The following is a 22,310-nucleotide window of genomic DNA, read 5'->3' as shown; positions in this document are numbered from 1 at the left end:
TACTTTTATGTATCTACTGCTCTCTGGGTGTGATAACATCCAGGTGCTGCCAGCAACAGACAACGCACAGACAGAGTACAGACACGCAGTCAACATAGTCAACAGCATCATACACAATATAAATACAGAAAACAGACAGCTCTGGAGAGTGAAACTGCTGATGTAAAAAGGGATTGATAATCAAATTCTGATTGATTCCTTTATTGATAGACAACTGCTTTCAAGAACACACACACACACACAATATCCACCAAAATGATTTCAGAGAATTAACTCTTTGTGAAGTGCCAGATCATTTTGTTATCATATTAATATTCTATAAACGGTCACAAAAAAATCTAATTCAAGTTAAACAGAATCAACTAGTTAAACACTCCCAGTTATTGAGGAGCAGTTAAACATTAGGACAGGATGTGGTAACATACAACACAGGAAGCACTCCTGTAGGCCAGCAGAACAAGAGAGGTGATTCTTATTGTCTCAGTTGATGTCAACAACGTTTTCTCATTCAGAGTATATAGTCAGTTCAGAGTGTCCTCTCCTTGCTCCAGGTGTCCACAACTGGCTTTGAAGTTGTGGTTGATGGAAGCAGATGCGGAGAGTCTGGAGTCCCCAGACAGCTTGGTGACGATGATGAGTTCCCCCCCAGGCTCCCCCTTCCCTTCCTCCTCCCCTTCCTGATACTCAACCCCAGCCCCCCCCCTCCTGCTCCACCCATCCCTCCCTCCTCCACCAGTCCTTCCATCAGCGACCCCAGACTCTGTCTGATCCGGATGCAGAAGTTGGGACAGCTGAACGCGTACAGCACTGGGTTTAACACTGGGTTCAGGAAGGCAAAGGTCGTCGCCACTGGCAACCCCACCTCCACCAACACGACCTTGGTCGGCCAGTACTGGGCGGCAACCTCGATGAGGCAGAACACGTGATAGGGCGCCCAGCAGAGGGCGAACGTCGCGATGACCGATGTCACCATTTTGGTGAAGCCACGGGATAGGCCGGGCTCGGTTCGTCTAGAAGACAATTTGATGGAGGTGGAGATAGGGGTGGAGCCTTTTGGGTTGGGGGTGGAGCTTTTGGTGTTTGTGTTGGGTTTTAACTCTCTGCGTTCCACGTTGGTAACAATCAATGCCCCGGTGAGTCTACTACTGCTGTCCTTCCTCCTCCTCTTCCTCCTCTGGCTCAGACTGATGCCAAAGAGGGCATAGCTCCCTGCAATCACCACTAGGGGGAGTAGGAACGCCAGGAACGTCTTGGACACGGCGGTCGCCGCCTGCCGTACCCTACAGTCCCTCTCTAGCGTCCCTGGTGACGAGTACAATCCAAAATGGTGGTAGCAGAGCTTCCTTCCGTCCGTCTTCTCCGTCACCGCCCGGAACAGGAAGTAAGGGAAGGTGTTGGCCGCCGCCCACAACCAGCCCAAAGCACACACCTTGGAAGAACAGAAAGAAGATTAGAAGATGAATTTATTGTCCAGTGCATGGATGTCTCGCAGAAACTTGTCTTCTGCTTTATGCTCTTAAGACATAGCTACTATCAAAGTGTCTACAATATTACCACTACGGGCAACACCCTATTGCAGATTAAACACGGAGACACTGTAAACACTCACAGGTCATCATAATACATTATATAATTACATCATCAATGTACGAAAACAGAACTAATGACGTAACAAAACTAATGACTTAACAGAACTAATGACTTAACAGAACTAATGACTTAACAGAACTAATGACTTAACAGAACTAATGACTTAACAGAACTAATGACGTAACAGAACTAATGACGTAACAGAACTAATGACTTAACAGTACTAATGACGTAACAGAACTAATGACTTAACAGAACTAATGACGTAACAGGACTAATGACATAACAGAACTAATGACGTAACAGAACTAATGACGTAACAGAACTAATGACGTAACAGAACTAATGACTTAACAGAACTAATGACGTAACAGAACTAATGACGTAACAGAACTAATGACTTAACAGAACTAATGACGTAACAGGACTAATGACGTAACAGAACTAATGACTTAACAGAACTAATGACGTAACAGAACTAATGACTTAACAGAACTTATGACGGAACAGAACTAATGACTTAACAGAACAAATGATGTAACAGGACTAATGACTTAACAGAACTAATGACGTAACAGAACTAATGACGTAACAGAACTAATGACTTAACAGAACTAATGACGTAACAGGCCTAATGACATAACAGAACTAATGACTTAACAGAACTAATGACGTAACAGAACTAATGACATAACAGAACTAATGACTTAACAGAACTAATGACTTAACAGGACTAATGACGTAACAGAACTAATGACGTAACAGGACTAATGACGTAACAGAACTAATGACTTAACAGAACTAATGACTTAACAGAACTAATGACATACCAGAACTAATGACTTAACAGAACTAATGACTTAACAGAACTAATGACATAACAGAACTAATGACTTAACAGAACTAATGACTTAACAGGCCTAATGACGTAACAGAACTAATGACGTAACAGAACTAATGACGGAACAGAACTAATGACTTAACAGAACTAATGACGTAACAGAACTAATGACGTAACAGAACTAATGACGTAACAGAACTAATGACTTAACAGAACTAATGACGGAACAGAACTAATGACTTAACAGAACTAATGACTTAACAGAACTAATGACGTAACAGAACTAATGACGTAACAGAACTAATGACGTAACAGAACTAATGACTTAACAGAACTAATGACGTAACAGAACTAATGACTTAACAGAACTAATGACGTAACAGAACTAATGACGTAACAGAACTAATGACTTAACAGAACTAATGACGTAACAGAACTAATGACTTAACAGAACTTATGACGGAACAGAACTAATGACTTAACAGAACAAATGATGTAACAGGACTAATGACTTAACAGAACTAATGACGTAACAGAACTAATGACGTAACAGAACTAATGACGTAACAGAACTAATGACGTAACAGGCCTAATGACATAACAGAACTAATGACTTAACAGAACTAATGACGTAACAGAACTAATGACATAACAGAACTAATGACTTAACAGAACTAATGACTTAACAGGACTAATGACGTAACAGAACTAATGACGTAACAGGACTAATGACGTAACAGAACTAATGACTTAACAGAACTAATGACTTAACAGAACTAATGACATAACAGAACTAATGACTTAACAGAACTAATGACATAACAGAACTAATGACTTAACAGAACTAATGACTTAACAGGCCTAATGACGTAACAGAACTAATGACGTAACAGAACTAATGACGGAACAGAACTAATGACTTAACAGAACTAATGACTTAACAGAACTAATGACGTAACAGAACAAATGATGTAACAGGACTAATGACTTAACAGAACTAATGACGTAACAGAACTAATGACGTAACAGAACTAATGACATAACAGAACTAATGACTTAACAGAACTAATGACGTAACAGAACTAATGACATAACAGAACTAATGACTTAACAGAACTAATGACTTAACAGGACTAATGACGTAACAGAACTAATGACGTAACAGGACTAATGACGTAACAGAACTAATGACTTAACAGAACTAATGACTTAACAGAACTAATGACATAACAGAACTAATGACTTAACAGAACTAATGACATAACAGAACTAATGACTTAACAGAACTAATGACTTAACAGGCCTAATGACGTAACAGAACTAATGACGTAACAGAACTAATGACGGAACAGAACTAATGACTTAACAGAACTAATGACTTAACAGAACTAATGACGTAACAGAACTAATGACGTAACAGAACTAATGACGTAACAGAACTAATGACGTAACAGAACTAATGACTTAACAGAACTAATGACGGAACAGAACTAATGACCTAACAGAACTAATGACGGAACAGAACTAATGACCTAACAGAACTAATGACTTAACAGAACTAATGACGTAACAGAACTAATGACTTAACAGAACTAATGACGTAACAGAACTAATGATGGAACAAAACAGAATGTAAAACCTTCCAGGCGGCGCTAATGGAGCGGTGGTTCTGGCTCCAGACGGGCCGCGCCACCAGGAGACAGCGGTCTAGAGAAATGGCCGCCAGGAGGAAGGCTGACACAAACATGTTGAGGAAGAAGACTGAGGACTGGGCCGTACACAGCAGACCTAGAGGATAGGATCAACTTTATTGTTCCCGAAGGGAAAACAGTGCTGCTGTACAGTAAACAACAATGGCGTATCTCATGTGGGGCCGAGTGGCGAAGCGGTCTAAGGCGTCACTTCAGACCCGGGTTCAATCACGGGCTGTATCACAACCGGCCGTGATCACAATTGGCCCTGCGTCGTCCGGGTTAGGGGAGGGTTTGGTCGGGGTATGCCGTCATTGTAAATAAGAATTTGTTCTTAACTGACTTGCCTAGTTAAATAAAGGTTAAATAAAAAATGTGACACATACACTATTATTTAGCATATCTATCTATACACTACATGATGAAAAGTATGTGGACACCTGCTCATCAAACATCTCATTCCAAAGTCATGGGCATCAATATGGAGTTGGTTCCCTATTTGCTGCTATAACATCCTCCACTCGCACGGGGGCATTGTCATGCTGATACAGCAAAGGGCCTTTCCCAAACTTTTGCCACCAAGTCAGAAGCACAGAATTGTCTAGAATGTCATTTTATGCTGTAGCATTAAGATTTCCCTTCACTGGAACTAAGGGGCCTTGCCCGAACCATTAAAAACAACCCCAGACCATTATTCCTCCTCCACCAAACTTTACAGTTTGCACAATGCATTGGGGCAGGTAGTGTTCACCTTGCATCTGCCAAACCCAGATTCGTCCATCAGACTGACAGATGTTGAATCGTGATTCATCAGGCCAGAGAAAGCGTTTCCACTGCTTCAGAGTCCAATGGCGGCGAGCATTACACCACTCCATCCGATGCTTGGCATTGCGAATGGTGATCTTAGGCTTGTCTTAGGCTCTGCCATGGAAACGCATTTCATGAAGCTCCTGGCGAACTGTTCTTGTGCTGAAGTGGCTTCCAGAGGCGATTTTTATGCGCTACGCGCTTCAGCGGACCCGTTCTGTGAGTTTGTGTGGCCTACCACTTTGTGGCTGAGCCGTTGTTGCTCCTAGACGTTTCCACTTCACAATAACAGCACTTAGAGTGGATCGGTGCAGCTCTAGCAGGGCAGAAATTTCACACTGACTTGTTGGAAAGGTGGCATCCTATGACGTTGCCACGTTGAGCTCTTCAGTAAGGCCGTTCTAATGCAAATATCTATGGAGATTCCATGGCTGTGTGCTTGATTTTATAAACCTGTCAGCAACGGTGTGGCTGAAATAGCCAAATCCACTCATTTGAAAGGGTGTCCACATACTTTTGTGTATGTAGTGTACATTACCAATACCCATGTTATACATATCTTGTACATACAGTATACATATATATTTAATTCACACTCTGTCAGTGGCTTACTAGTTTAGCTCCTACATTTTTCTGTTAATGTATTTCAATGTACCTATAGACACAACAATGGAGAAGCTGATATCATATAGCCCCTAGTCATCAGAATGGCAGAATTTGTCAGCCATTTTATCTGGGACCCGCTATTACTAGGACGTCACATAGAAGAATTCACATCTACCCAACGCAGCGGTTAGAAAAGAAAATGCCTGAGCGCGGAGTTCCAACCTCTGGATTTGAGCAGAGAAGGAAGTTAGGTTGAGTTAGCTATATCCCGGAAAACCGGATGCACCTGGTTATTGGCAACTGCGCTAACGGCGACTGATATATGGTCTATGGGCGTACCTCCCAGCTCCCAGCTGTGAGAGGAGTGCAGGTAGTGTGTAAAGAGAGGGAGGGTCAGCGTAGCCAGGAAGTCTGACAGGGCCAGGTTGAGAACCCAGACAGAGGCCACAGTCCTGTGAAGAAAAAAGAAGGGGATTCACGTTATTCCCAGTGTTACTCCTGTCCCTCCGGACACCACACACACTGTCTAAGCAGAAAACACCACACTGAGACAACCTGTGAACCAGGGTAGAATTGAAAGCAGCCAATTAAGAAAGTAAACTAAAATTACAATTCAATAGTATCAAATAATTACGTTCATTTTCAGTAACTTCTCAATAAACTGAAAAGCAGAAACTATTTCTTTCAGACGTTTTTACATTTCTGCATTATTTATTCAAATCACTTCCTGAATTGACTGCCTTCATTTAGAATTGAGCCAAACCCTGCTGTGAACACACGCACACACACACAGCAACCCCCCCCACAAAACACACACAGCACCCCCCCACCACACACACACAGCACCCCCCACCACACACACACAGCACCCCCCACCACATACACACAGCACCCCCCACCACACACACACACAGCAACCCCCCCCACCACACACACAGCACCCCCCCATCACACACACACACAGCCCCCCCCACCACACACACAGCACCCCCCCACCACACACACAGCCCCCCCACCACACACACAGCACCCCCCCACCACACACACAGCAACCCCCCACCACACACACACAGCACCCCCCCACCACACACACACAGCAACCCCCCACCACACACACACAGCACCCCCCCACCACACACACAGCAACCCCCCACCACACACACACAGCACCCCCCACCACACACACAGCACCCCCCCCCACCACACACACAGCAACCCCCCACCACACACACACAGCACCCCCCCACCACACACACACAGCAACCCCCCACCACACACACACACAGCACCCCCCCCCCCCCCCCCACCACACACACACACAGCAACCCCCCACCACACACACACACACAGCACCCCCCCACCACACACACACAGCACCCCCCCCACCACACACACACACACACAGCACCCCCCCACCACACACACACAGCACCCCCCCACCACACACACACACAGCAACCCCCCCACAACACACCACCAGCCAACCTACCGGCGGCGCAGGCGGAAGCCGAGCACCCAGAGGACCAGAGCGTTCTCCAGGATACCCAGACAGGAGACCAGCCCGTGGACACACACCACCACCAGGTTGACCCCCGTGTTGTTGTTTAGAGAGTGGTCCAGCATGGTCTGGAGGAGAGGACAGACCGCAGAGGAGGAGGAGTTGAACATCCTGGAGGAGAGTGATGAGGAAGTGGAGGAGAGTTGGAAGTCTTGGCTCTGGAGGGAAAGAGAGAGGGAGGGAGAGATGAATGGGTTGTGTTTATGCTGTTGTAGAAAGGGCAGACCAGAGAGGAGGAGGAGTTAGACATTATGGCTCTGGAGAGAGCGAGAGAGAGGGGAGGGGAGGGGAGAGAGAGAGAGAGGGAGGAGAGAGAGGGGAGAGAGAGGGAGGAGAGAGAGGGGAGAGAGAGACAGAGAGACACAGATAAGAACAAAGAGAGAGTGACAGAAAGAGAGAAATAGTGAGGGAGAGAGTGACAGAGAGGGGTGGGAAGAATTAGATGAGTGACATGTAATGTCATTGTGACATCTGGTGACATTAACCATGAGTCTGTTCCATGTACAGGCAGACAGACAGGTACCATACAGTACTGTGTGGGCAGAAATCCACTACTGGGCCTATATTTTTTCCATTACATGAAATAATCCACTTATGGCTTGTAAATAGGGTACTCATGACTCATGACATTAACTGTGATTACACTCATCTACAGTATTAACAACTTTAAGATCCTCATCATTGATGTGGGGTGGACCAAGTCTTTTCCTGTTTATGTGTTTTGGAACCCTTATTATGCTGCTTGCAAAACCTTACTGGGAAGAACACTGTACTAAACAATGGCAAGTATTGTAGTCCTTCATGGGAATGACTGTGCCAACTGATTGCTCACACCTGTAACTGTTACTGCAAGTTTGGATGGCTGTTTCTTAAGCTTACTGTATGTTTTACATCCGAAACAGTTTTCGCATATATTCTGATAACATTTTGTGATGTTTTTGTTGGTATTGGTCTTCGGCTGTTCGTGCACATACATTTTTTCGTTAGGGTTAGGGTTAGGGTTAGGGTTAGGGTTAGGGTTAGGTTAGGGTTAGGGTTAGGGTTAGGGTTAGGGTTAGGGTTAGGGTTAGGGTTAGGGTTAGGGTTAGGGTTAGGTTAGGGTTAGGGTTAGGGTTAGGGTTAGGGTTAGGGGTTAGGGTTAGGGTTAGGGTTAGGGTTAGGGTTAGGGTTAGGGTTAGGGTTAGGGTTAGGGTTAGGGTTAGGGTTAGGGTTAGGGTTAGGGTTAGGGTTAGGGTTAGGGTTAGGGTTAGGGTTAGGGTTAGGGTTAGGGTTAGGGTTAGGGTTAGGGTTAGGGTTAGGGTTAGGGTTAGGGTTAGGGTTAGGGTTAGGGTTAGTGGTTAGGGTTAGGGTTAGGGTTAGGGTTAGGTTAGGGTTAGGGTTAGGGTTAGGGTTAGGGGTTAGGGTTAGGGTTAGGTTAGGGTTAGGGTTAGGGTTAGGTTAGGTTAGGGTTAGGGTTAGGGTTAGGTTAGGGTTAGGGTTAGGGTTAGGGTTAGGTTAGGTTAGGGTTAGGGTTAGGGTTAGGTTAGGTTAGGTTAGGGTTAGGGTTAGGGTTAGGTTAGGTTAGGTTAGGTTAGGTTAGGGTTAGGGTTAGGGTTAGGAAACTGAAGTAATTGGTGATTGGTCAGAAGTACTACTCCTAGTAGGACTGGGGGAACATAAAGTGTTACCTAGATGTAAAATTAGGCAACTAAGACCTTTTCGGCTAAAACGTCAAAATTAATGACAGATTTCTTGATTTAGCTTAGATTAATTTTGAGGAAGTGTTTCTGACTATGCTGTTTCTGGCTATTTCTGGCTATGCTGTTCTGGCTCAAGAGGGACAAACAACAGTAATATTTCTGCTTTTTTCAAATTTTACAAGCGAAGGTCTTCAGGGAGTATGAGACAGCCGCTTTGCCTAGCCAAGTTCTGCTACATATGTATGTGGACGCCTTTAGTCCTACTGGAATATATTTGGGGTTTCATCATGTGGATTATTTATTTTGGACATCTGTATACTGACTGACCAGAACTGGTGACATCCATACTTTTACAAATGATTTGCTGCTGGAATCATTGGAATTTCTGTCTTGATGGATTTTGAACAGAATTGAATGTAAAATTTTAATTCATTGGAAGACAGACATTGTTGCCTAATTGCACCAGTGAGTCGATTTAATTTAGTGAGTCAGTGACACAGACACAGTCATGCACATCTGCACGTCCGCACGCTCAGAGACAGACCCATAGTCAGAGAAGAAGACAGAGAGGAGCATGATCACACTGCTCTCGAGAACCCATGGCACTAACGAGGCATTCTGCCTTATCCCAAGGGTTGTCAGCTGTGAGCTCTCCTTATTGGTTTGAACTATAGAAACGTCCGTAATCATTGGTTGCGATACGGTTTTAACTATAGAAACGTTATTGGTCGCGATACAGTTTTAACTATAGAAACGTCATTGGTTGCGATACGGTTTTCGAAACATATGAAACTCATGTTCCATATCAGTAATAAATAATCCTTCAAATAAGGAAGAGACACTGAACGTTACAGGTTAGCACAGATAGCAGGTTAGCACAGATCCATACAGCTGTGTGCCACCAGCCGGCCGACTACACTTCCTCTCCACTTCCTCTCCAGTTAGCTTACACACAGGTTTTGGAGCTAGAGGGCTAATTAACACAGGTGGTCGTCTGTCTTCCATCTGTCTTTCTGTAAACCAGCGCTGTAACGTGGCGATGTGGCTGTGTGGGAACACTAACCGTAACCCTGTGAAGTTTTTTTTCCTTTTTTTCTCCCGCTGACATGAAAGATATTATACGTTCCTTATGTTTCCAAAACCATACCGCAAGCTATGCGTTTTAATGTTCAGAACGAGCATCAGGGCTCTTAATTAACAAAACTCCCCCGGACAGAAGATACCTTCATGAATAGACGCTAAAGGTAGTTAAACTTGTGTCTATGAATGACTGTGATGGATAGACATAAGGTGGTGGTGGTGGTGGTCAGTGGAGTGGTCCTACACTAGATAGATAGATGGTGGTGGTGGTGGTCAGTGCAGTGGTCCTACACTATGATAGATAGATGGTGGTGGTGGTGAGTGGAGTGGTCCTACACTAGATAGATAGATGGTGGTGGTGGTGAGTGGAGTGGTCCTACACTATGATAGATAGATGGTGGTGGTGGTGGTCTGTGGAGTGGTCCTACACTATGATAGATAGATGGTGGTGGTGGTGATTGGAGTGGTCCTACACTATGATAGATAGATGGTGGTGGTGGTGATTGGAGTGGTCCTACACTAGATAGATAGATGGTGGTGGTGGTGAGTGGAGTGGTCCTACACTATGATAGATAGATGGTGGTGGTGGTGGTCAGTGCAGTGGTCCTACACTATGATATATAGATGGTGGTGGTGGTGAGTGGAGTGGTCCTACACTATGATAGATAGATGGTGGTGATTAGAGTGGTCCTACACTATGATAGATAGATGGTGGTGGTGGTCAGTGGAGTGGTCCTACACTATGATAGATAGATGGTGGTGGTGATTGGAGTGGTCCTACACTATGATATATAGATGGTGGTGGTGGTCAGTGCAGTGGTTCTACACTATGATAGATAGATGATGGTGGTGGTCAGTGCAGTGGTCCTACACTATGATAGATAGATGGTGGTGGTGATTGGAGTGGTCCTACACTATGATAGATAGATGGTGGTGGTGGTCAGTGGAGTGGTCCTACACTATGATAGATAGATGGTGGTGGTGGTGATTGGAGTGGTCCTACACTATGATAGATAGATGGTGGTGGTGGTGATTGGAGTGGTCCTACACTAGATAGATAGATGGTGGTGGTGGTGAGTGGAGTGGTCCTACACTATGATAGATAGATGGTGGTGGTGGTGGTCAGTGCAGTGGTCCTACACTATGATATATAGATGGTGGTGGTGGTGAGTGGAGTGGTCCAACACTATGATAGATAGATGGTGGTGGTGATTGGAGTGGTCCTACACTATGATAGATAGATGGTGGTGGTGGTCAGTGGAGTGGTCCCACACTATGATAGATAGATGGTGGTGGTGGTGAGTGGAGTGGTCCTACACTAGATAGATAGATAGATGGTGGTGGTGGTGAGTGGTGGTCCTACACTATGATAGATAGATGGTGGTGGTGGTGGTCAGTGCAGTGGTCCTACACTATGATAGATAGATAGATGGTGGTGGTGATTGGAGTGGTCCTACACTATGATAGATAGATGGTGGTGGTGGTCAGTGGAGTGGTCCTACACTAGATAGATAGATGGTGGTGGTGGTGAGTGGAGTGGTCCTACACTATGATAGATAGATGGTGGTGGTGGTGGTCAGTGCAGTGGTCCTACACTATGATAGATAGATGGTGGTGGTGGTGATTGGAGTGGTCCTACACTATGATAGATAGATGGTGGTGGTGGTGATTGGAGTGGTCCTACACTATGATAGATAGATGGTGGTGGTGATTGGAGTGGTCCTACACTATGATAGATAGATGGTGGTGGTGGTCAGTGGAGTGGTCCTACACTATGATAGATAGATGGTGGTGGTGGTGAGTGGAGTGGTCCTACACTATGATAGATAGATGGTGGTGGTGATTGGAGTGGTCCTACACTATGATAGATAGATGGTGGTGGTGGTGATTAGAGTGGTCCCACACTATGATAGATAGATGGTGGTGGTGGTGAGTGGAGTGGTCCTACACTAGATAGATAGAAGATGGTGGTGGTGACTGGAGTGGTCCTACACTATGATAGATAGATGGTGGTGGTGATTAGAGTGGTCCTACACTATGATAGATAGATGGTGGTGGTGGTCAGTGGAGTGGTCCTACACTATGATAGATAGATGGTGGTGGTGATTAGAGTGGTCCTACACTATGATAGATAGATGGTGGTGGTGGTGATTGGAGTGGTCCTACACTATGATAGATAGATGGTGGTGGTGGTCAGTGGAGTGGTCCTACACTAGATAGATTGATGGTGGTGGTGATTGGAGTGGTCCTACACTATGATAGATAGATGGTGGTGGTGGTCAGTGGAGTGGTCCTACACTATGATAGATAGATGGTGGTGGTGGTCAGTGGAGTGGTCCTACACTATGATAGATTGATGGTGGTGGTGGTCAGTGGAGTGGTCCTACACTATGATAGATAGATGGGTGTCCATGACCCATCTAACTGTCTGCAACTGTACCAAGTAACCTGAATATGTAAATCATGTAATAACCTGAAACATGAAACATGCAAACTGGAAAAAGACCTACTCAGACAAAGAAATGAACAGCAGTGTGACAGTAAAAGGTGATTCAAGTATTTTTCTTACTCTGTATCTCTCGGGCTATGATGTGACTTTTTACTGTTGGCTACCGAGGAAGCAGGGAAGGAGTGTGTGACATGTTTTGACATGTTGTCACAGTGGGGAAAACCAAATATTTTCAAAAACTCCTTAAAAAGGGATGTTTTGACAGAGATCAGATCATCCACTGACTGTGGGTGTTTTGTATCTACTTTAATGAGAAAACGTGATGAAAATGTCAAACAATCTCAAACAGTAGAGTCATTTCATCTTTGAGTACTTACAGTAATGCCCACAGCAAATGAAACATGTGCTGTTAACTCTCCCCAGCTGTTAGGTCTCTGTTTACTCTGATGATGTAGAAGTAAGAGAAAACATGAGGAGTGTGTGAATATGAATCCCACCCCTCTACTATATATAGCCTCTTACTACTGTTGAAGCGCCACTTCCTGTCTCTATATCCTCCTCATGTTTTCTCTAGCACTTCATTAGGAGTAGAATATCAGTGGATGATCTGATCTCTGTCAAAACATTTGGTTTTCCCTCCTGTGGCAACAACATGTCAGAACTTGTTGCTGTAGTATATTCCCTAGCTGCATACCAGACCAGGTATGACTGAACACTTGTGCAATTCTGACAGACAGAGCGTGTTAAAAACACACAGGCATGCCAAAGCCAAAGTCAGGGGGTGAAAGCCAGTGGTTTAAAGATACCATTTAATGTTTAAATCAGACTATGAAATCAACATAACAACAGTAGAACCGTGTCATGGCAAGTTCATTTGGGGTGAGGTGGGGATGGGATGGGGGTGTGCGCACGCGGTTAGAGGTTAGACGTCAGCCAATCAGCATTGAAGGCAGCGTATATATAACAAAAAATCTCACTTAGATTAAAACATATAAACATTCATTCTGTCACACAAGTCTTTCATCTCTCTCACCCCCCCCCCCCCCCCCCCACACACACACACTCCTGTCAAATTGCGGTATAAAGTACCCAGACTAAATACAGGTTAGTATGCCATGCCTGTACATGAACAGCTAGACATCCTGGTTAGTTGACTTAAATAAATCCACCCACTCTGCAGCAACATGACATCACCCCTCTGGAACAACAACAACATGACATCACCACTCTGGAACATCATCACATCACCACTCTGGAACAACATCCCATCACCACTCTGGAACAACATGACATCACCACTCTGGAACAACATCACCACTCTGGAACAACATGACATCACCACTCTGGAACATCATCACATCACCACTCTGGAACAACATCACATCACCACTCTGGAACAACATCCCATCACCACTCTGGAACAACATCACATCACCACTCTGGAACATCATCACATCACCACTCTGGAACAACATGTCATCACCCCTCTGGAACAACATCACATCACCACTCTGGAACAAAATCACATCACCACTCTGGAACAACATCACATCACCACTCTGGAACAACATCACATCACCACTCTGGAACAACATGACATCACCACTCTGGAACAACATCACATCACCACTCTGGAACATCATCACATCACCACTCTGGAACAAAATCACATCACCACTCTGGAACAACATGACATCACCACTCTGGAACAACATGACATCACCACTCTGGAACAAAATCACATCACCACTCTGGAACAACATGACATCACCACTCTGGAACATCATCACATCACCACTCTGGAACAACATCCCATCACCACTCTGGAACAACATGACATCACCACTCTGGAACAACATCACCACTCTGGAACAACATGACATCACCACTCTGGAACATCATCACATCACCACTCTGGAACAACATCCCATCACCACTCTGGAACAACATCACATCACCACTCTGGAACATCATCACATCACCACTCTGGAACAACATGTCATCACCCCTCTGGAACAACATCACATCACCACTCTGGAACAAAATCACATCACCACTCTGGAACAACATCACATCACCACTCTGGAACAACATCACATCACCACTCTGGAACAACATGACATCACCACTCTGGAACAACATCACATCACCACTCTGGAACATCATCACATCACCACTCTGGAACAAAATCACATCACCACTCTGGAACAACATGACATCACCACTCTGGAACAACATGACATCACCACTCTGGAACAAAATCACATCACCACTCTGGAACAACATGACATCACCACTCGGGAGTAACATCCCATCATCCACACTTCTCCTAACCTGGCAGCAGTGTTGGAGAAGCTACTCTGAAAGTATAGTTTTACCAAGCTACCAATTTATTCACACTGGAAGAGGTTAAGCTACACTTAAGCTACCCTTAAGAAAAATGTATACTGAACAAAAATATAAATGCAACATGAAACAATTTTAACAATTTTAATGAGTTGCAGTTCATATAAGGAAATCAGTCAATTGAAATAAATGTATTAGGCCCTAATCTATAGATTTTGTGACTGTGCAGGGGAGCCAGACCCAGCCAACCAGAATGAGTTTCTCCCCACAAAAGGGCTTTATAACAGACAGAAATACTTCTCAGTTTCATCAGCTGTCCGGGTGACTGGTCTCAGACGATCCAGCAGGTGACGAAGCCGGATGTGGAGGTCCTAGGCTGGCGTGGTTACACGTGGTCTGCGGTTGTGAGGTCGGTTGGACGTACTCCCAAATTCTCTAAAACAACATTGTTGCCAGGGAATTGAATGTTCATTTCTCTACCATAAGCCCCTTTTTATTTATCACTTATTTTACCAGGTAAGTTGACTGAGAACACATTCTCATTTACAGCAACAACCTGGGGAATAGTTACAGGGGAGAGGGATGAATGAGCCAGTCATAAGCTGGGGGTGATAAGGTGACAGTATGAGGGCCACATTGGGAATTTAGCCAGGAGACCAGGATTAACACCCCTACTCTTACAATCAGTGCAATGGGATCTTTAGTGACCACAGAGAGTCAGGACACACATTTAAAGTCCCATTCAAAAGACAGCACCCTGCAATGTCCCCAATCACTGCCCTGGGGCATTGGAATATTAATTTTAGAACTGAGGAAAGGGTGGCTCCTACCAGCCCACCAACACCACTTCCAGCAGCATCTGGTCTCCCATCAAGGGACTGACCAGGACCAACCCTGCTTAGCTTCAGAGGAAAGCCAGCAGTGGGATGCAGTGTGGTATGCTGCTGGCTACCAATGACCCCCAAGTTGCACCTGTGTAACGATCATGCTGTTGAATCAGCTTCTTGATATGCTACATCTGTCAGGTGGATAGGTGATCTTGATAAAAGAGATATGCTCACTAACAGGGACGTAAGCTTTTTTGTTCATTTGGAAAATTTCTGGTATCTTCTATTCAGCTCATGATACATGGGACCAACACTTTACATGTTGCGTTTATATTTTTTGTTCAGTATAGTTTACTTCACTTAAGTTACACTGAAAAAGTAGTTCACTACATCCAAAATACTCAGCGAAAGATTATCATATGTAAATCTGAAATGTCATACTATACAAATTGTAAGAACAGAACCCTTTGAGGTCATCTGTTAACAGAACATGTCATTTAGCCTAAATAACAAAAAAAACAATGATTCGAGTGAGAATTTGCCAGGTCTGAAAGGAAATTCTTGCCTACTTCACCCATAAAGCAATTAACTACTGAAAACACTAACTAGATTTTAATTTACTATTTTAACTACCACCAAGCTACTGCAAAATGTACACTGCCTGGCATCCCTAATGAACTTCAGATGACGGAATATAGCACTGTACATGGTGTAGTGAGATTACAGGTTTGTGAGTTTGATTCCCATGGCCACCCACACGTACGCCTTGGATAAAAGCGTCTGCTAAATGGCAGATATTATTGCATCATGTAATAGTTATTACATAACATCATGGTTCTCATTACAATAGGGTTACACTCCGTCATCAGTAGTTTATCAACCAGTTCATAGATGAGCAGCCGGGTGTCTAACGGGCCAGGGTGGAAATGCTACCAGATTTATATTACATCTTTGTGTTTTCTATATCTACAGATTGTTTATATGTTGTTCTAAATATTAGAATGAAAGTGGTAAAATTCAGATTAACACTTGCTTATTAACAACACATTAACACTGCTCTCCATAATACTGCTCTCTGGCAACTAACTACTGTTGATACTGAGACCTGGAATAATAACTAGTGTAGTCATACTAACTACTGTTGATACTGAGACCTGGAATAATAACTAGTGTAGTCATACTAACTACTGTTGATACTGAGACCTGGAATAATAACTAGTGTAGTCATACTAACTACTGTTGATACTGAGACCTGGAATAATAACTAGTGTAGTCATACTAACTACTGTTGATACTGAGACCTGGAATAATAACTAGTGTAGTCATACTAACTACTGTTGATACTGAGACCTGGAATAATCACTAGTGTAGTCATACGAACTACTGTTGATACTGAGACCTGGAATAATAACTAGTGTAGTCATACTAACTACTGTTGATACTGAGACCTGGAATAATAACTATTGTAGTCATACTAACTACTGTTGATACTGAGACCTGGAATAATAACTATTGTAGTCATACTAACTACTGTTGATACTGAGACCTGGAATAATAACTAGTGTAGTCATATTAACTACTGTTGATACTGAGACCTGGAATAATAACTAGTGTAGTCATACTAACTACTGTTGATACTGAGACCTGGAATAATAACTAGTGTAGTCATACTAACTACTGTTGATACTGAGACCTGGAATAATAACTAGTGTAGTCATACTAACTACTGTTGATACTGAGACCTGGAATAATAACTAGTGTAGTCATACTAACTACTGTTGATACTGAGACCTGGAATAATAACTATTGTAGTCATACTAACTACTGTTGATACTGAGACCTGGAATAATAACTATTGTAGTCATACTAACTACTGTTGATACTGAGACCTGGAATAATAACTAGTGTAGTCATATTAACTACTGTTGATACTGAGACCTGGAATAATAACTAGTGTAGTCATACTAACTACTGTTGATACTGAGACCTGGGATAATAACTAGTGTAGCCATACTAACTACTGTTGATACTGAGACCTGGAATATTAACTAGAGTAGTCATACTAACTACTGTTGATACTGAGACCTGGAATAATAACTAGAGTAGTCATACTAACTACTGTTGATACTGAGACCTGGAATAATAACTAGAGTAGTCATACTAACTACTGTTGATACTGAGACCTGGAATAATAACTAGTGTAGTCATACTAACTACTGTTGATACTGAGACCTGGAATATTAACTAGAGTAGCCATACTAACTACTGTTGATACTGAGACCTGGAATAATAACTAGAGTAGTCATACTAACTACTGTTGATACTGAGACCTGGAATAATAACTAGAGTAGTCATACTAACTACTGTTGATACTGAGACCTGGAATAATAACTAGTGTAGTCATATTAACTACTGTTGATACTGAGACCTGGAATAATAACTAGTGTAGTCATACTAACTACTGTTGATACTGAGACCTGGAATAATAACTAGTGTAGTCATACTAACTACTGTTGATACTGAGACCTGGAATAATAACTAGAGTAGTCATACTAACTACTGTTGATACTGAGACTATCTCTCTGCACCTGTAGCTACTGATGATGAGTTAGCTCTGGTTACACTCACCAAGTAAACTGTAGTATTCTCAGTTGTAGGAGTGTTGTGTTCCTTCAGTCATTCCAGTATTCAGGTGGTTTGATTAAAGTCGTCCCCCTCCTCAGTGCATGGTGATCCTGCCCGCTCTGTCACAGACATCTATGGTTCCTGCTGTCTCTTTCTAATCCTCTGTCTCTTTCTACATCTCTGTCTCTTTCTACACCTCTGTCTCTTTCTACATCTCTGTCTCTTTCTACACCTCTGTCTCTTTCTACTCCTCTGTCTCTTTCTACTCCTCTGTCTCTTTCTACTCCTCTGTCTCTACTCCTCTGTCTCTTTCTACTCCTCTGTCTCTTTCTACTCCTCTGTCTCTTTCTACTCCTCTGTCTCTTTCTACTCCTCTGTCTCTTTCTACTCCTCTGTCTCTTTCTACTCCTCTGTCTCTTTCTACTCCTCTGTCTCTTTCTACTCCTCTGTCTCTTTCTACACCTCTGTCTCTTTCTACTCCTCTGTCTCTTTCTACTCCTCTGTCTCTGTCTACCCCTCTGTCTCTGTCTACACCTCTGTCTCTTTCTACTCCTCTGTCTCTTTCTACTCCTCTGTCTCTTTCTACTCCTCTGTCTCTTTCTACTCCTCTGTCTCTTTCTACTCCTCTGTCTCTTTCTACTCCTCTGTCTCTTTCTACACCTCTGTCTCTTTCTACTCCTCTGTCTCTTTCTACTCCTCTGTCTCTTTCTACTCCTCTGTCTCTTTCTACTCCTCTGTCTCTTTCTACTCCTCTGTCTCTTTCTACTCCTCTGTCTCTTTCTACACCTCTGTCTCTTTCTACTCCTCTGTCTCTTTCTACTCCTCTGTCTCTTTCTACTCCTCTGTCTCTTTCTAATCCTCTGTCTCTTTCTACTCCTCTGTCTCTTTCTACTCCTCTGTCTCTTTCTAATCCTCTGTCTCTTTCTACTCCTCTGTCTCTGTCTACTCCTCTGTCTCTGTCTACACCTCTGTCTCTTTCTACTCCTCTGTCTCTTTCTACTCCTCTGTCTCTTTCTACTCCTCTGTCTCTTTCTACTCCTCTGTCTCTTTCTCTTACCCCGTTTCACACAGACACTCACTCATTATCTCAGTGCACGTCACCATAAGGGGTGGAGTGAGAGAGGGAAGGAGGGGAAGAGAGGAAAGGGGGGAGAGAGACCAATGAGAGAATGAGGGGGTGGGTGTGTGAAAAGGGGTGAGGGGTGGGTGTGTGAAAGAGGGGTGAGGGGTGGGTGTGTGAAAGAGGGGCTGTGGTATGTGTAAAAGAGAGGGCGGGGTCTGTGTGGTTGGGGATGGGTAGAGATTGAAGGGGTTTAGAGGAAGTAAAAGCGTGAAAAACAAGGTAAGGATGAATGTTTGTGCATTTTAAGATAGAAAATGAACATGTTTTAATTCTGACAGATGGTGTGTAACGTGCACATGTGTGAAGGAGAGTTTTCAGGTTTCACGTGTCTTTTGAAGGGAGAAATAAAGACCGTGTGAATAATTTCATTTTAATTGTGTTAGTTGATGTTCGTCATACGTTTTTGCAAATGCCAAAATCATTGTTGTATATGAATGCCAAAGTGCACTGCAGTCATATGACTTGAGTCCTGTTGCTCTAGGACACATTACAGTACAGAAACAAAATACTGGGACAGTTTCATGAGATTAAAGAGGCAGTCTGCCATTGTAAAAACAAAAAAACTTATTTAAAGTAATTCTCATGATGATGTACCAATCGCAGAATTTAGCTTTAAACTTACATTTTGTCCCCTTTTCAATGTTCTCATCTTTACATTATGGGAACAGTAATGTGTACACACACTGTTGTTGTACTAAGCATGGAAAATAAGCAGAACAAATGTTTATTTGATGCAAGACCAGATCATATGAGGGCCAGGAGATTTGAAAATCAATACACAGGAAGAAATACGTTCATCAACAGTTTAAGAGGTTAAAAGGATGCATTATGAATTAAACATATTATTTATATGTGTCATTTAGAAAGAAGAAGAAAATCCCCCCCCAAAAAACAACCAAAAGCATGCACCACCACGCCCATAAAAATGATACAGAAAAATGTCCTCTCTGACTCCATCTAGTGGTGGTTATCAGTAGCTTCACTGTATCAACTGAATATACTGTTATCAGTTATCAGCTGCTATGCCTGACTCTGTGACCTCTGACCCTGTGACCTGCCCAACACCATCCCTTATAAAATCCCCTTTGAGTCCTACTATGTTACCATGACAACATAACAGATACACCTCACTCAGGGGGCAGAACCCTCTGATACTGTCACCGTCTGCCTTGTGAAGTAAAGGAAACCATATTACACCATAAAGTATCCACCATAAAGTTGGAACCATCCACTCCCTGGTCATCGGTCTCCTCTCCCAAGTCATCTGTCTCCACTCCCTGGTTGAAGAATGATGTTATCATCCAGAGTTAGTTTGGTCACACACAAAAAATATACCCTTCATAATCAATGTAATCACGTTTCTCTAAAATCAATAGTAATCTCATCAGACTTCCTGTGAAATTAAAACCATAAATATACCTTATTATGGATTTACAGTTGAGTAACAGTGTGCAAAGCTGTCATCAAGGCAAAGGGTGGCTACTTTGAAGAATCTCAAAAATGAAATGATTTGTTCAACACTTTTTTGGTTACTACATGATTTTATATGTGTTATTTCATAGTTTTGATGTATTCACCATTATTCTACAATGTAGAAAACAGTAAAAATATATAATAAACGATTAGGTGTTTCCGAACTTTTGACTGGTACTGTATCTATATATCTACATACAGTGCATTCGAAAAGTATTCAGACCTCTTGACTTTTTCCACATTATGTTACATTACGTTACAGCCTTATTCTAAAATGTATTAAATAGTCCTCCCCCCCAATCAATCCATACACAATATCCCATAATGGCAAAGCAAAAACTGTTTTTATTAAAAATAAAAAACTTAAATATTACATTTACATAAGTATTCAGACACTTTACTGAGTACTTTGTTGAAGCACCCTTTGGCAGCGATTACAGCCTCGAGTCTTCCTGGGTATGACACTACAAGCTTGGCAAACCAGTATTTGGGGAGTTTCTCCCATTCTTCTCTGCAGATCCTCTCAAGCTCTGTCAGGTTGGATGGGGAGCGTCGCTTCACAGCAATTTTCAGGTCTCTCTAGAGATGGTCGATCGGGTTCAAGTCCTTGAGGAACTAAAGGTGTTCAATAAATAGCTATTCAGCTAAAGGATATTCACAGAGTATACCAAACATTAGGAACATTAATATTGAGATTCCCTCAGAACAACCTTAATAAGTCAAGGTGTGTCCTTTGGGTGTTGGACCATTCTTGATACACACCAGAAACTGTTGAGCGTGAAAAATCCAGCAGCGTTGCAGTTCTTGGCACAAGCCGGCGCACCTGGCATCTACTACCATACCCTGTTCAAAGGCACTTTTTTTGTCTTGCCCATTCACCCTCTGAATGGCACACATACACAATCCATGTCTCAATTGTCTCAAGGCTTCTTTGACCTGTCTCCTCCCCTTCATCTACACTGATTGAAGTGGGGTAACAGGGAATGTATTATGTGCCAGGACTATGTGCCAGGACAGGGGCTAAAAACCGGTCTCTAATTAGGTATGCCAATGTCTTATTATATTTTAATCATGTTTCGTGAAGATGCTACTGTCTACTAACTTTATTATAGGACATGTTGGGATGTGGCCAAGAGCTTTAACAACAGGGGCTGGGTCAGGGATTTCCTTACAGTTGTTGATAATGAAATCCCACTTCCTGATGATAATGATGATGATGGCAGTCTCACTCTCTCTCTGTCTTTTTCTCTGTCTCTTGCTCTCTCACTCTCACTCACACCCCCCACCCACTCCCACAGACTGATGATGTCACCAGTGCTGGGTATGTCCTTCTTGGCTCTGGTCCTATCAGGAGGAGCCTGGGCGTTTGCTCCCATCGGGGGCGGAGCCTCCACCCACGTCAGCATCACGGAAAAAGCCGTGCTACAGAAGGTCACAGAGGTGTGCCGAGCCATTGCAGAGTCAGAGGGACGAGACTTCACCCCCACGGTATGTGTGTGTGTGTGTGTGTGTGTGTGTGTGTGTGTACGTGTGCGTGTGCGTGTGAGTGTGAATGTGTGTGTGTGCGAGAGAGAGAGAGAGAGGGAAGAGTTGTGTGTCAGAATGAGTGTTAAGA

General features: G+C 43.3%; 2 protein-coding genes across 2 annotated transcripts in view; one reads left to right on the top strand and one right to left on the bottom strand.

Annotated features, from left to right (window-relative positions):
* Window positions 1–526: 526 nt before the first annotated feature.
* Window positions 527–18,320, bottom strand: LOC115202018 (prostaglandin D2 receptor 2). The gene is made up of 5 exons (XM_029765875.1): window positions 18,103–18,320; window positions 7,025–7,251; window positions 5,875–5,987; window positions 4,071–4,219; window positions 527–1,429 (listed from the first exon to the last, which is right to left on the bottom strand). Exons 2-5 carry the CDS (start codon window positions 7,201–7,203, stop codon window positions 527–529), a joined length of 1,344 nt encoding a protein of 447 aa, XP_029621735.1. The 5' UTR covers window positions 7,204–7,251; window positions 18,103–18,320.
* Window positions 18,321–19,349: 1,029 nt separating this feature from the next.
* LOC115202440 (von Willebrand factor A domain-containing protein 7-like) overlaps window positions 19,350–22,310 on the top strand; it is a 29,322-nt gene continuing 26,361 nt past the window's right edge. The window contains exons 1-2 of the mRNA XM_029766578.1: window positions 19,350–19,441; window positions 21,994–22,183. Coding sequence (XP_029622438.1) covers window positions 21,998–22,183 — 186 coding nt within the window. The 5' untranslated portion in view covers window positions 19,350–19,441; window positions 21,994–21,997. The remainder of the gene's footprint in view (window positions 19,442–21,993; window positions 22,184–22,310) is intronic.

The sequence above is a fragment of the Salmo trutta genome, chromosome 11 (genome assembly GCF_901001165.1).
Source record: "Salmo trutta chromosome 11, fSalTru1.1, whole genome shotgun sequence".
Lineage (NCBI taxonomy): Eukaryota > Metazoa > Chordata > Actinopteri > Salmoniformes > Salmonidae > Salmo > Salmo trutta.
The sequence above is the reverse complement of the archived record's forward strand: the minus strand, read 5'-3'. Positions and strand labels throughout refer to the sequence as shown.

Coding starts and splice junctions, on each gene's coding strand:
- LOC115202018 (XM_029765875.1), bottom strand. CDS start 7,203: ATGTTCAACTCCTCCTCCTCTGCGGTCTGTCCTCTCCTCCAGACCATG. Junction 5,988..7,024: donor GGCTTCCGCCTGCGCCGCCG/GTAGGTTGGCTG, acceptor TTTTCTTCACAG/GACTGTGGCCTCTGTCTGGG. Junction 4,220..5,874: donor TCACAGCTGGGAGCTGGGAG/GTACGCCCATAG, acceptor CCTATCCTCTAG/GTCTGCTGTGTACGGCCCAG.